The 13,885-nt window shown below is 38.1% G+C and overlaps 1 protein-coding gene across 1 annotated transcript in view; it reads right to left on the bottom strand.

Annotated features, from left to right (window-relative positions):
- The window catches only part of LOC116092078 (olfactory receptor 5M9), a 5,840-nt gene extending 5,541 nt beyond the window's left edge, over positions 1-299 (bottom strand). The window contains exon 1 of the mRNA XM_031373438.1: positions 7-299. Coding sequence (XP_031229298.1) covers positions 7-299 — 293 coding nt within the window. The remainder of the gene's footprint in view (positions 1-6) is intronic.
- Between the last annotated feature and the right edge of the window lie 13,586 nt (positions 300-13,885).

The raw sequence follows: 13,885 nt of genomic DNA, 5'->3' as shown, positions 1-13,885 counted from the left end.
AAGCACTGTACCAAACAGCCAGCATAAGAAATTGTCTTTGTCTTTGACAGCAAGTTTTCCAGCATTTTAGGAGTGACATTGGAAGAAAACCACACATCAATAAAAGACAAATGACTCAGGAAAAAGTACATTGGGCTGCTCAGCTGTGGGCTGATCTTAATTAATATCATCATACCAATATTGCCCACCATGGTGATTATATAGACCATGAGAAAGATGACAAAGAAAAGAACTTGCAGTTCCTTTCTGCTGGTTAAGCCCAAAAGGACAAATTCAGTCACATCTGTGAAATTGAACATCTTCTCACTTCTACTAATGTGAATTATAAGTCTGTAAAACTAAAATGAAATAAATAAATTAGATCTACCAATGTACAGAAATATTTTCTAAACAGAACATTCTTTTTACTAGAGGCTAATATTTTTAAAATGATTAACAGTGTTTTACATATTTAGATATTTTGCAAACTTATTCTAAAATGTAGTAATACTATCCACTAATACATAATAATCATAGCAAGAATAAGCATATTCTATAAGGCATTTCACAAATGTCACATTGTATTTCTTCTCTAAGGGAACATAAATCACATTTCTTGTAGCCAGGCAAGCCTCATTCATCATATATATATATATATATATATATATATATATATATTATATATATAATATAATTAATATATATATATTTTATAATGGTGAATTTGAACTTTGGATCATCTTTCCTCCACTGACCATGTGCTTTAGTCACAGGCATGTTTATCCAATACTTATCTACAATTTATATTTCTAAAGAAATGGTAGAATCTTAGCTCTTGTTCCTAATATTTTGGAAGACAATATTCTGTAGTTCTTTCATTGAGTAGTTGGAGGAGACTTTAAATTGTCTTAGCTTCCTAGAGGGCACTAACCACCTAGCTGATTTACAGTACAAGAAGGTGGACTGAAAAGAATAGCATTGCATTTATTCTTCCTGTTTAACTGACAAACTTGTGTAATGCATAGATACATATATGAGCATATACAACCTTACAAAGCCAGTATATTAATGAAAGTAGTCCACTAAAACAATAGATATTTACATTATATAAAACACAGTATCAGTTTTGTCTATAGAGAACTTGAAGCAGCTTCCAAACAGGGTGCTAAAGTAGAATAGTGAACTCATTCTACTTTCTGATGAATAAATGTGCATGAATCATGTGCAAAACAAGTATTGTAACTAGTAGCATTAAGCCATCTTGAATATCATTTTGATGGGTGAAATCTATAAGTTCTCACTAGTAACTAGTTAATCTAGTTACTAGGCAAAAAGCAAGAAAGAGAAAATATTTCATATTTAAGGGAAAATATAGTCTCTCATCTACAATGATACCAATTGCTTTTCACTCACTCAATTTAGGAAGAAATTTTACTCAATGATACTGGGAAAGGCTACTAACTAAAATTACTCAGAATAACTCAATATGACTCTAGATGTTGGACTAATAAACAAAAATTTAAGACTTAACCTAGTAATAATTAACTACTGATAATCCAATGGTCTAATTAAAAATTAACTAAAAAGTAAGAATAAAGCCATCTAAAATCTAAATAAGCTACTTTACACGATATGACACAGAGTATGTGTCTAGAAAGCAGACTTCTGTATTGATTCCTACCAACATATAAAATGGAAAGGTGATAAACCTGGTAATCCCAGTACTCAAATGGTGCATAAAACAGGATCTCTGCATTTCAGTGTCATCTGTAGCTGCACAGGGAGTTCAAATTCACCCTGGGCTATATGAATCCTTGTTGTAAAATACAAAAGTAAATGTAAATAAATGACCAAAATAAGTAATTGTCTTAGAGTATAGTTTTTATTTGTCATGAAATCTGTTAGAATATAATAAAATTCCTGTTTTGAGGAACAATTATGAACATAGATTGTTTATAAATCTGAAGATCATCTCTCCTCTTATTTAATACAGCATAAATGCTTCATGCTTGATTTTCTATTTCTTATTTAATATTAATAATGGAACTCATGCTTGAAAAGTAAGATCTGATTATGAGGTCCCAAGGACGAGCTGACCCAACACAAACAAAAATAAAAAAAACAATATATAGTGTTTCTACTTGGCAAAAGTTTAATTCAGGAAAACCACAGAGATTATTCATCAGAAGATATATAAAAACAGCAAATACAGGAATCTTATAGTGGTTCTATGATCACAGGAGTATGATATCTTTGAAAAAGTAGAAAGCACTTGAAGATTATTTAACTGAATTACTTATCATTTAAAGAAAAAACCATATTTAAATATATAAAACTGTCTCAAAGCAAATTACCAATATTGTGAGGATTTCTGTTCCAAAGCAGGAATGGAGCAACAACGCACATTCTACTCGAAGGGCTTGTGTCTGCTGACAGGTCTTCACTGAGTCCATGTTCTGCGTACTCTACAATGCACACTCTACTCAAAGGGTTTGTGTCTGCTGACAGGTCTTCACTGAGTCCATGTTCCGCATCACAAATTCTCTAGTTTGGGCCTGTTTTATGCTAGGTAGGTCTGCTTTGATTTAATTTCTCTTCTCTTCCATATGTTACTAAATTAATAGTTAGCTATGTGTCAATCAGTATGAGTTAATAACATAAATTTTATGATAATTAAAATAAACATAATTACTAAATGTAGCCCAACAATAAAAGGTAATTATTAAAATCTATGAATCCTGGGGATCCATTGTCTCTACCATTTTACACATTGTGTGTCTAAAGTATGCCTATAATGAGCAAAGATAAATGAAATTAAGTTTTAAACTTATTTGATCTACCCACTTTTTACCAACCTGAGTGTGAGTAGAAATATTTCAGTAGCATTTCATATATAAAAAACTAAACACTATGTATGCATGTGTTAAGCAACATGGCAAATAACTTAAAGCTACAAGATGTAGAGAATTCTCCCTTATATGTTTTCCTTGTGTAAATGGATCAACTTAAAATATACACCTACGATTGACCCAGGGGAAGGAGATCTCTTGAGGGAAAGTAAACTCATTATTTTTTAGAACAATGTGACACACATTTATTTTCCCCAAAGTTCCAATTATTTTGAATGTTTTCCTAAATTCTATTTTGTTATTTTAACCAAATATGTGGGGCTGAAGAATTTAAAAATAATAAAAGATTATTCATCTCATAGTTCTAGTGGCTGTGAGCACCAAAACAAGAAGTTGCAACTGAAGAGTTTGAGCTCTGGAGAACCTACACATTGACCCTAATGGTAAATTAGTCATGAATACAGAAGAAATATAGGAAAGAGAGCCAAACTCACTTTTCTAAGATCGCTGCTCTCTAGATAGTTCATTGACAAACAAATTTGTGAATGGATTGTCCAGTCACAAGACTTATCATTCATGATTCATGTAGATCCAACCATTTACCACATGAGAGCATGATTTGGATATGAAATACCCACATGAATCATGAGGAGGATGTTTAACCCTTATAGGTGGTTCTTAAAAATCAAACAAAGTACACTATGAGATTGAGTCTAAACCCTTTCATGGCATTAGCAAACTGTATATAACTATTCTTTCCAGGCTATGACATTTGTATACTCAGTGAAATATGATTGTTATTTTTAACCTTGATAAAATCTACTGTGTTTGAAGGATGGGATGATGGTTTAATCTATAAGAGAGCTTCTTGCACAAGCATAAAAACCTGATTTCCAACCTCCATGTTAAAAACCAGTCATGACCCAGTCCACAACTGTAACCATATTCCTTTTGGGGACATAGGGGAAGATGTCAATGAAACTTCCTATCCACTAACTTTGGAAAGCTTTTAGTTTCAGTGAGAAACCTTGTTTATAATGAATACAATTGGGATAAGACATGGCTCAACATCTAAGGGGGCTTTCTTTTCTTCCACAAGACATGAAAGTGTCTTTCTTGTCACCTGTATTGCATGTCTACAAACCACCTGTAACTCATGCTCCATGAATTCATTGCTTTCTTCTAGACTCTAATGGTACACATACATACACACACACAGACACACACACACATACACATTTACCCACACTTACACCTACCTACCCACCATCCCCACACATACACTTACACATGTTCAGAATCACACAGAGTCACATATGCTTCAATTTTCTATACATGGTAAAGAAAGTTCTAAACAAAGCTCAATAGTATAGAAACCAAGAACAACTAACAAAAGAGACTTCTTCATGAAACTAAGTTTCTGTAGAATAAAAGATACCATATTCATGAAAAGAGGTAGCCTACAGAGTTAGAAAACTCTCTGCCACCTCTATGTCTGATAGAGAGTTGGTGTCTAAAACATAATAAACTCAAATAAATAAAATGAAACATTTAAATAACAGAGTTCTTTAAAAAAGAAATAAAACAGCTGATAATTTTGTTTAAATGTTCAACATCCTTAGCATTCCGCTTAAATTGCAATTAAAATCAGTTTGTAATTACATTTGCCCCACTCAGAAACTCTAAGATACCAAATAAAAATGTCTACAAATTCAGGTGGAAATGTAGGCAAAGTAAAACAGTAAAATAGAATACAAACTGGTATAGCCATTATAGAAGTTTTTTTTAAAAAATTAGACATATACCTACCATATAATACAGATATGAAAGCAAAGGACACCCAAGACCAAGATTTCAGCACAAAGATTTATTTGTTCCAAGGAGAAAAAGTTCAGGGAATAAGAAAAGAGAAGGGAGGCAGAGGATAAGGGAGGAAAGGAAAAGAGCAAGGAATGGGGCTGGGGAGGGTATTTTCCCAAAGGGACAAAGGACTGCTTCATTCAGACTGAGAGAGACAGATATGCCCCCATAGAAATACAGCTGTTTACAAAGGTGAAAGAAGAAGCTCTAAGTTAGGATTAGGTGTTTACTTTTGATTAAACATGTTATTTATGGTAAGCAAAAGTGGGCTTTTGATTCCTGAATTTCAATACTTTTATAGCGGGACATTGATAGTCAGCTTCAGGAGGAGGGAGTGACCAAATAAGGAAATATATCATGGTGTGCAGCCTTAGGAATGCAATCTAATGGATTTTTATCTAGGAAAAGGGAATACTGGGAGATCAAGGCCTATGTCTATATCAGAGCTAGGTTTTCTGCGCTTGGGCCTGTTAGAGACCCTTTAATAGTTTTAAAACGCCCAAGTTGATGAACACAATCAACCATAAACCTATCAAAAAACAAACAAACAAACAAACAAAAACACATGTCCATCTAATTATGTAATAGGAAGGCTTTTGAAAAAAATCCAATATCTAATTCTGATAAAAGCCCCAAAGAGACTAAGGATACAAGGGGAAAACCCCAACATAACAAAATCAATTTATAGTAATCCCACAGCCAACATCAGCCTGAAGAAACACAAAGCATTTCTACTACAATCAGGAAGAAGACAAAAATGTGTACTCTCCTCAGGCCTATTCAATATAATACCTGAAATCTTAAGCCTACTGAAGAAAATTAAGACATGAAAGAAAGAAAAATATCAGTGTGTCTTATTTGAAGATGATACAACCTTGTAGATTAAAAACTCCTAAAACTCTAGCAGCAAGTTTCTGCAGCTGATAAACACATTCCATAAGGTGACAGGATACAAAATTAGGAAAACAATACTATCCACAATAGCCTTAAAAATAGATTAGGTATATCGATATAAATAGATGATAGATGATGAAGATGATTGATAGTTATAATAGATGATAGATAGATGATAGACAGATAGATAGATGTGAGATATATAGATGACAGATGGACAGATAGATTAGAATTTATATATATGATAGACAAATTGATAGACAGATGACAGATATTCAGTCAGACGGATAATAAGATGATAGGCAAATCATAGTTAGATAGATTGATAGATAGATAGATAGATAGATAGATAGATAGAGAAGTAGATATATATGTATATATACATATATACATATATATATAGAGAGAGAGATGATAGAGAGATGATAGACAGACAGATACATAGATAGACAGATGGTATATATTGATATAAATATAGACATAGATGGATAGATAGATAGATAGATAGATAGATAGATAGATAGATAGATAGATAATAAATCTAACTAAGTGTCTTAGCTAGGATTACTACTGTTGGGATGGAGCCTCATGACCAAAAGCAACTTGAGGAGAAGATTTTGCTTAGTTGTTTGTTTGGCTTACATACTAAATCATAGTTTATTGTTGAAATGCAAGGCAGGACCTCAAAGTTAGCAGGAATCTGAAATCAGTTGCATTGCAGAGTTCATGGAGACTGCTTATGGCTTATTACTCATAGCTTGCTCAACTTGCTTTTTTTTTTCTTTTAATTTTATAGAAAAAAATCTTACATGATATATCTAGACTACAGTTTCCTCTTCTGCTTCTCTACCCAGTTACTCCCCCATATACCATACAAACTAAATCTACACACTTTTTGTCTTATAAGAGAACAAATTTGCTTCTAAGGGATAATAATAAAATAAAACAAAACTAACACATCAGTATAGAATAAAACAAACAAAAATAAGTAAAAAAATACAAAAAAAAGGCAAAGGAAACAAATTTAGATGTGGAGAAAAACTCACACTTCCATTTTTAGCTTTAGGATCCCATTTGGTACAGACCCAGAAAAACCCTATGAATGCTGCCTCAGTCGCTGTAAGTTCATATGTGTATGGATGCCCATCAAACATTTGACTTAGAGCCATAGTTCTCAATCTGTGGGTCATGGTCTCTTTAGGGTCAAATGAACCTTTCACAGGGATTTCCTAAGACATCAGAAAGAACAAATATTTATATTATAATTCACAAGAATAGCAAGATTGCAATTATAAAGTAGCAAAGAAAAAAATTATCAGATCACTACAACATTAGGAACTGTATCTAAGGGCTATAGTATTACATGTGGAGAAAGAGGAACACGGCTCTATTGTTGGTGGGATTACGAGCTCATACAACCACTCTGGAAATCAGTCTGGCAGTTCCTCAGAAAACTGGACATAGTACTACCTGAGGACCCAGTAATACCACTCCTGAACATATACCCAAAAGATGTCTCAATATATAATAAGGCCATATGCTCCACTATGTTCATTCCAGCCATATTTATAATAGATGGAAACTGGAAAGAACCCATATTTCCTTCAACAGAGGAATGGATACAGAAAATGTGATACATTTACACAATGGACTTAAAAACAATGACTTCATGAAATTCTTAGACAAATGAATGGAACTAGAAAATATCATCCTGAGTGAGGTAAACCAATTGTAAAAGAACACACATAATATGCACTCACTGATAAGAGAATATTAGTCCAAAAGCTCAGAATACTCAAGATACAATTCACAGACCACATGAATCTCAAGAAGGAAGGCCAAAGTGTAGATGTTCCAAGGAGGAGATACAGAGACAAAATGTGGAACAGAGATCTGGGTTAAAATGGTTGACCCATGTCTGGCCCAGGATGCAGGAAGTTTGACTGTGCATACCCCACACTGCTGCCAGATAGGCATTAGGCTGTGAGAAGCTGCAAGACCCTGCTCCGGGGGTGGGGAGGTGCAGTCTGGGGTCCCTGCAGAACTGTCAGAGTAGGGCTTGTGGGTCCTCAGTCCACATGGAGGCTGAGGACAACAGGTTCTCAGGCTCTTGGACAACACAGATGCTGTTAGAGTGTGAGCCAACAGGAAGGCTTTAGCCTGGGGCAGAAGGGGAAAGCTGGGAGTGGAGAGATCTCCAGCTGGTTCCTTCTGGAAGGAGAGTGTCTCTGGCTTGCATGTGTGGATGTGGGGAGGGTGGAGACCATGGCCAAGAACGTAGAGAAGCCTCCTGGGTGAGATTGGAAATGCCTCTTTAGAGGAAGACCTGCTCTATTATTCCCCATGGTGGGTCCCAATGAGAAGAAGCAGTCCATGGTTTTAAGGTTATTATTGTCATGGCAGAGAGTTATGATGAGTGAAACTGTACCCCAGTTTCTCAGGGCAGGCCTGAGGTTAAATACATTTTGTGGGAAAGAATATCTGGAAAGGGGAGCTAAGAGGGTGGTAGAGGCAGAAAAGTGAAAGGCTGGAGAGAGTAGAGACCATGGCCATATGGAGAGAGAGGGGAAGGGAATACAGAAAGAGGGGAACCAAGAGGGCAAGAGAGAGAAACAAGAGTAAGAAAGTAATAGAGAGAAGAGGAGGCAAGCAGCCCCTTTTATAGTGGGACAGGCTTTTATAGGAACTTTTGCAAGGTAAGCATTGGGAGGAGGATATCTGGCAGCTGCCAGGTAACTGTGGAGGTAGAGTCCAGATTCCCAGGGTTTTGGGTCATTGCCCTATGTGATTGATGTCCAAAGATTTATGGAGAGCTAAGGCCTCCTATCATGAGACTGGTGTCTGGAGACTTGGCAAACACCTCCTGTCCCTTGCAGGAATACCTGCTAGGTCTCCAGGGTTTAACATAGCTCAACCAGAAAACAGGCTGCCTTTCATGGTCCCACACAGAAACTTAAAGAAAGGCCATGAAGACAGTGACCCACCTATGTAACCATCCCATATACAGTTGGCAAACCCAGACACTACTGTGAATGCCAAGGAGTGCTTGCTGACAGGAGCCTGATATAGCATTCTCCTGAGAGGCTCGCCAGAGCCTGAAAAGTACAGAGGTGGATGCTCACAGCCAACCATTGGACTGAGCATGGGGTCCACAATAGAAGAGTTAGAGAAAGAACTGAAGGAGCTGAAGAGGTTTGCAGCCCCAAAGGAGGAACAACTATATCAACCAAACAGACCCCCCAGAGCTCCCAGGGACTAAACTACCAACCAAAGAGTGGAACCATTGAGCAACCCATGGCTTCAGCCACATAGGTAGGAGAGAATAGCCTTGTCAGATATCAATGGGAGGAGTGGCTCTTGGTCCTGTGAAGGCTGGATGCCCCAGTGTAGGGGAATGCCAGGATGTGGAAGTAGAAGTTGATTGGTGGTTGTAGGAACACTCTCATAGAAACAGGGGGAGGGAGGATGAGATAGGGGGGTTCTGAAGGAAAAACCAGGAAAGGGGATAACATTTGAAATGAAAATAAAGAAAATAGTTTAAAGACCAGCCCTAGGCCATGGTGATCTGATAGGATACATGGAGTTATTTCAATATTCTTATATCATTGAAGGTTGATTTGTGATCAATTATATTGTCAATTTTGGAGAATGTACCATGAGGTGTTGAAAAGAAGGTACATTCTTTTGTTTTAGGGTGAAATGTTTTGTAGGTATCTGTTAAATACATTGCTTTATAATCTCTTTTAGTTACACTGTGTCTTTGTTTAGTTTCTGTTTCAATGACCTGTCCATTGGTGAGAGTGGGGTGTTGAAGTCTCCCACTATTATTGTGTATGGTTCAATGTGTATTTTGAGCTTTAGTAAAGTTTCTTTTATTAATGTGGGTGCTCTTGCCTTTGGGGCATAGATGTTCATAATTGACACTTTCTCCTGGTGGACTTTACCCTTGATGAATATGAAGTATCCTTCTTTCATCACACTTGATAACTTTTGGTTGAAAGTCTATTTTGTTGGATATTAGGATAGCAACTCCTGCTTGTTTCCTGGGACCATTGGCTTGGAAAGTCTTTTTCCATCCTTTTACTCTGAGATAGTTTCTGTCTTTGTTATTGAGGTGTGTTTCTTGTATGCAGAAAAATACTGGATGCTGTTTATGTATCCAGTTTGTTAGCTTATGTCTTTATAGGTGAGTTAAGTCCATTAATATTAAGAGATAATAAAGAGATATGACTGTTGGTTCCTGATATGCTTGTTTTTGTAAGTGGCTTTATGTTCTTGTGGTTCTCTTCTTTTGGCTTTGTGGTGAGATGTTTGACATCTTGTCCTTTCTTTGGTGGAAGTACCTCCCTTGTCTTGGTGTTTTCTTTCTAGGATCCTCAGTATGCCTGGATTGGTAGATAGATTCTGTTTGAATTTGGTTTTGTCCTGGAATATTTTGGTTTCTCCATCTATGTTGGAGAAACCAACATAGATGAGTTTACTGGGTATAGTAACCTAGGCTGGCATTTGTGTTCTCTTAGAGTCTGCATAACCTGGACCAGGCTCTTCTGGCTTTCATAGATTCTGTTGAGAAGTCTGGTCAAATTCTGATAGGTTTACCTTTGTATGATGCTTGGCCTTTTTCCCTTTCAGCCTTTAATATTCTTTTTGGTACTGTGCATTTACTGTTTTGATTATTATGTGAGAAAGGGATTTTCTTTTCTGGTCCCATTTATCTGGTGTTATATAGGCTCCCTCTTCCTTTATGGCCATCTCTTTTTTTTTTTTTTTTTTTTTTTTTTTTTTTTTTTTTTTTTTTTTTGGTTGGTGATTTTTCTTCTATGATTTTGTTGAAGATATTTTCAGGTTCTTTGAGCTGGGAATCTTTGTTCTCCTCTGTTCCAATTATTCTTAGATTTGGTATTTTCATTGTGTTCTGAGCTTCTTGGATGTTTTGGGTTAGGAGTGTTTAATGCTTCAAATTTTCTTTGACAGTTTTGTCAGTCTCTTCTATGGTATCTTCTACAACTGAGATTCCCTCTTCTATCACTTGTATTCTGTTGGTGACACTTACATCTGTAATTCCTGACCTGTTTCCTAGGTTTTCCATTTCCAGGTTTGCCTCCATTTCTGTTTCCTTTATTGTTTCTACTTCCACTTTTAGGTCTTGGATTGCTTTATTCAATTCCTTCACCTGTGTATTAGTCAGGGTTCTCTAGAGTCACAGAACTTATGGTAGTCTCTATGCAGTAAAGAAATTTATTGATGACTTACAGTCTGTAGTCCAACTCCCAACAATCAACTCCCACCAATGGTCAGCAGCAGCTGTGAATGGAAGTCCGAAGATCCAGCAGTTGCTCAGTCCCACAAGGCAAGCAGGTGAAGTAGAGAGCCTTCCTTCTTCCAATGTCCTTATATAGGTCTCCAGCAAAAGGTGTGGCCCAGATTAAAGGTGTGTGCCACCACACCTTTAATCCCAGATAACCTTGCTTGAACTCGTAGATCTTCCAGTCTTAATCTTCTAGGATTCATAGCCACTATGTTACCACACCTTTAATCCCAGATGATCTTAAACTCATAGATCTTTCTATCTTAATACTCTGGGATTCATAGCCACTATACCTCAAGATCTCCATGCCAAGATTCAGGTCGGAAACTTGTATCTCTCAGCCTCCAGATTAGGGCCAGGTGAGCCTTCTAATTCTGGATTGTAGTTCATTTCAGATATAGTCAAGTTGACAACCAGGAATAGCCACTACAACCTGTTTACCTGTGTTTTCCTGTATTTCTCTTAGTGAGTTATTGATATCCTCCTTAAAGGACTCTATTACCTTCATGAGATAGGGTTTTAGGTCAGCTATCTGATTTTCAGGTGTGTTGTTGTATTCAGGGCTTGTTCTAGTGGGTTCTGATGATGCCCAGGTATATAGGCTTCTGTTGCTTATGGTCTTCTGCTCGCCTTTTGCCATCTGTATATCCCTGGTGTTTGATGTTCTAGGTAACTGCCAAGCTGCATGCGGCGGCTCTGGGTACCACCACTGCTGGGAATTAGAGGAAATAAAGGGGTGGGAAGGAAAACCCATGTCTTTCCAGAGCTCTGGTACTCTGGGAAGCCAGACTCAGGAGGCTGCCAGTGCTCTCCACACTGCCTGGGTGGGCATCTGGCTGTCACGAGCCATATCCCAATCCTTAGGGGTAGTTTAAATGGGAGAACCCTGAGGGTTCCTGGGCCTAATGGAGGGCAAGGACAGCAGGTTCTAGCTCCTGGGCATTGCAAGTGATGCTGGATACTTCAGAAGAGCTGAGAAAGAAGGTCCAGGGCCCCAGGGCAGCTCAGGCAGCCCTGAGAACGAAGGGAGAAAAGGGCCGGGGAAGGGAAGAAGGTTGTTGCTGAGCAGTGTAAGGTAAGAGTTGCAAGTCCGGTCTTGTGGCTACAAATGCTAGGCCAATATGACAAGTCTAGTTAAAAGGAGACAATATGGTCTTAAGCTGTTTTATTGTAGAAAAGAGAGAGAGAAGAGGGTAGAGAAGTAGAGGCCAGCCATGGCTATGTGAAGAGAGGGCGAAGGGAGAGTAAAGACAAGAGTAGGAGGTTAAGAGAAAAAAGAGACAGAGAGAGAGTGAGGGGGAGGAGGCAAGCAGCCTCTTATATGGTGGGCTGGGCTACCTGTCTCTTCTCAGGTAACTGTGGGGCAGGGCATACCTAACTGTGGTGAGTTGACTGGGGGTGGAGTTGAGCCAGAATACTGGGAGCTTGGGTCATTGTCTACATGATAGATAGCACAGGATAATGGAGTTGTGGGACTCATGGTGTCAGGCATCTATGTCTGGGGGCGTGGCTTTTAATGTTTCATCACTTGTAGAATTTTCTACTGGGTCTTTGGAAACAAGCCTCGCTCAATCAAAAACACAAACTGCCTTTCACAATCCCACAGGTAACTAACTGTATGGAGTCTGTCTCTTTTGTCCCTGGTTTTCTTCAGGTCTCTTGGTAGGCCTATAGCCTTGGCAGGTAGCAGATCACCTATGTGGGCATTCCAACCAGGGATCTTTACAGGGGCAGAAATGCTGAGAGCCTTGAACTTATTGGCATAGGTGGAAATTTCCTAAACAGAACTCTAATAGGTCATGCTCTAAGATCAAGAATTAACATATGGAACCACAAAAAACCAGAAAGCTTCTGTAAGGCAAAAGACATAGTCAATAAGACAAATTGGCAACCTAGAGATTGGACTCCCAGATGATCTGCTGCACCCAGGTCAACTGAAGGCCTCCCAGGAGATCTGTTGAAGCCAGGGTCACAGGTCACCCAGGAGATCTGCAGCAACCCTGAGACAAGGGAGAAACCTGGGTCAGTTAATGCCAGAAATAGCAAGATGGCAAGAGGCAAGCACAAGACTATAAGCCACAGAAGCCAATATACTTTGGAACCATCAGAACCCAGTTCTTCTACCACAGGAAGCCCTAAATATAACAACACACCTGAAAATCAGGAAGCTGACCTAAAATCCTATCTCATGAGGACAACAGAGTCCTTTAAGGAGGATACCAACAACTATCTATAACTACTCTCAATATCAACAGACTATGTTACCCAATAAAAGGATATAAGCAAACAGACTGGATATGCAAGTAGAATCCAACATGTTGCTGCATATAAGAAACAGTCCTCAATGACAAAGTCAAACGTTACTTTCAAATAAAAGGCTAGAAAAAAGGCTTCTAGGGAAATGTGCCCTAATATTCAATAAAACACACTTTCAAGCAAAAGTTATCAAGTGAGATGGGGAATAATACTTCATATTCAATAAAGGAAAAATCCACCAGGAGAAAAATCTCAATTCTGAACATCTTTGCCCCTAGAGCAAGGGCACCTACATTCATAAAAGAAACTTTACTAAAGCTCAAAACACATATTGAACTTCACATAATAATAGTGGGAGACTTCATAACACAGATGTAGAGGCTCACAGCCATCTATTGAACTGAGTACAGGGTCCCCAGTGAAGGAGTTAGAGAAAGGTCCAATGGAGCTGAGGGGTTTGCAGCCCCTTAGGACTAACAACAATATGAACTAAGTAGTACCCTCAGAGCTCCCAGGGTCTCAACCACCAACCAAGGACTGCACATGGAGGGGTCTGATTGTTCTGGCAGCATGTGTATAGTAGAGGATTGCAAATTCGATCAGCAATAGGAGGAGAGGGCCTCAGCCTGTGAAGGTTCTGTGTCCCAGTGTAGGGGAATGCCAGGGCCAGAAAGTGGGAGAGAGTGGGGTGGCAGGCATGGGGAAGGGGGAGGCAACAGGGGTTTGTTTTTGTTGTTTT

The sequence above is a fragment of the Mastomys coucha genome, unplaced genomic scaffold, assembly GCF_008632895.1.
Source record: "Mastomys coucha isolate ucsf_1 unplaced genomic scaffold, UCSF_Mcou_1 pScaffold15, whole genome shotgun sequence".
Classification (NCBI taxonomy): domain Eukaryota; kingdom Metazoa; phylum Chordata; class Mammalia; order Rodentia; family Muridae; genus Mastomys; species Mastomys coucha.
Note: the sequence above shows the minus strand (reverse complement) of the source record. Positions and strands in the feature narration are given on the sequence as shown.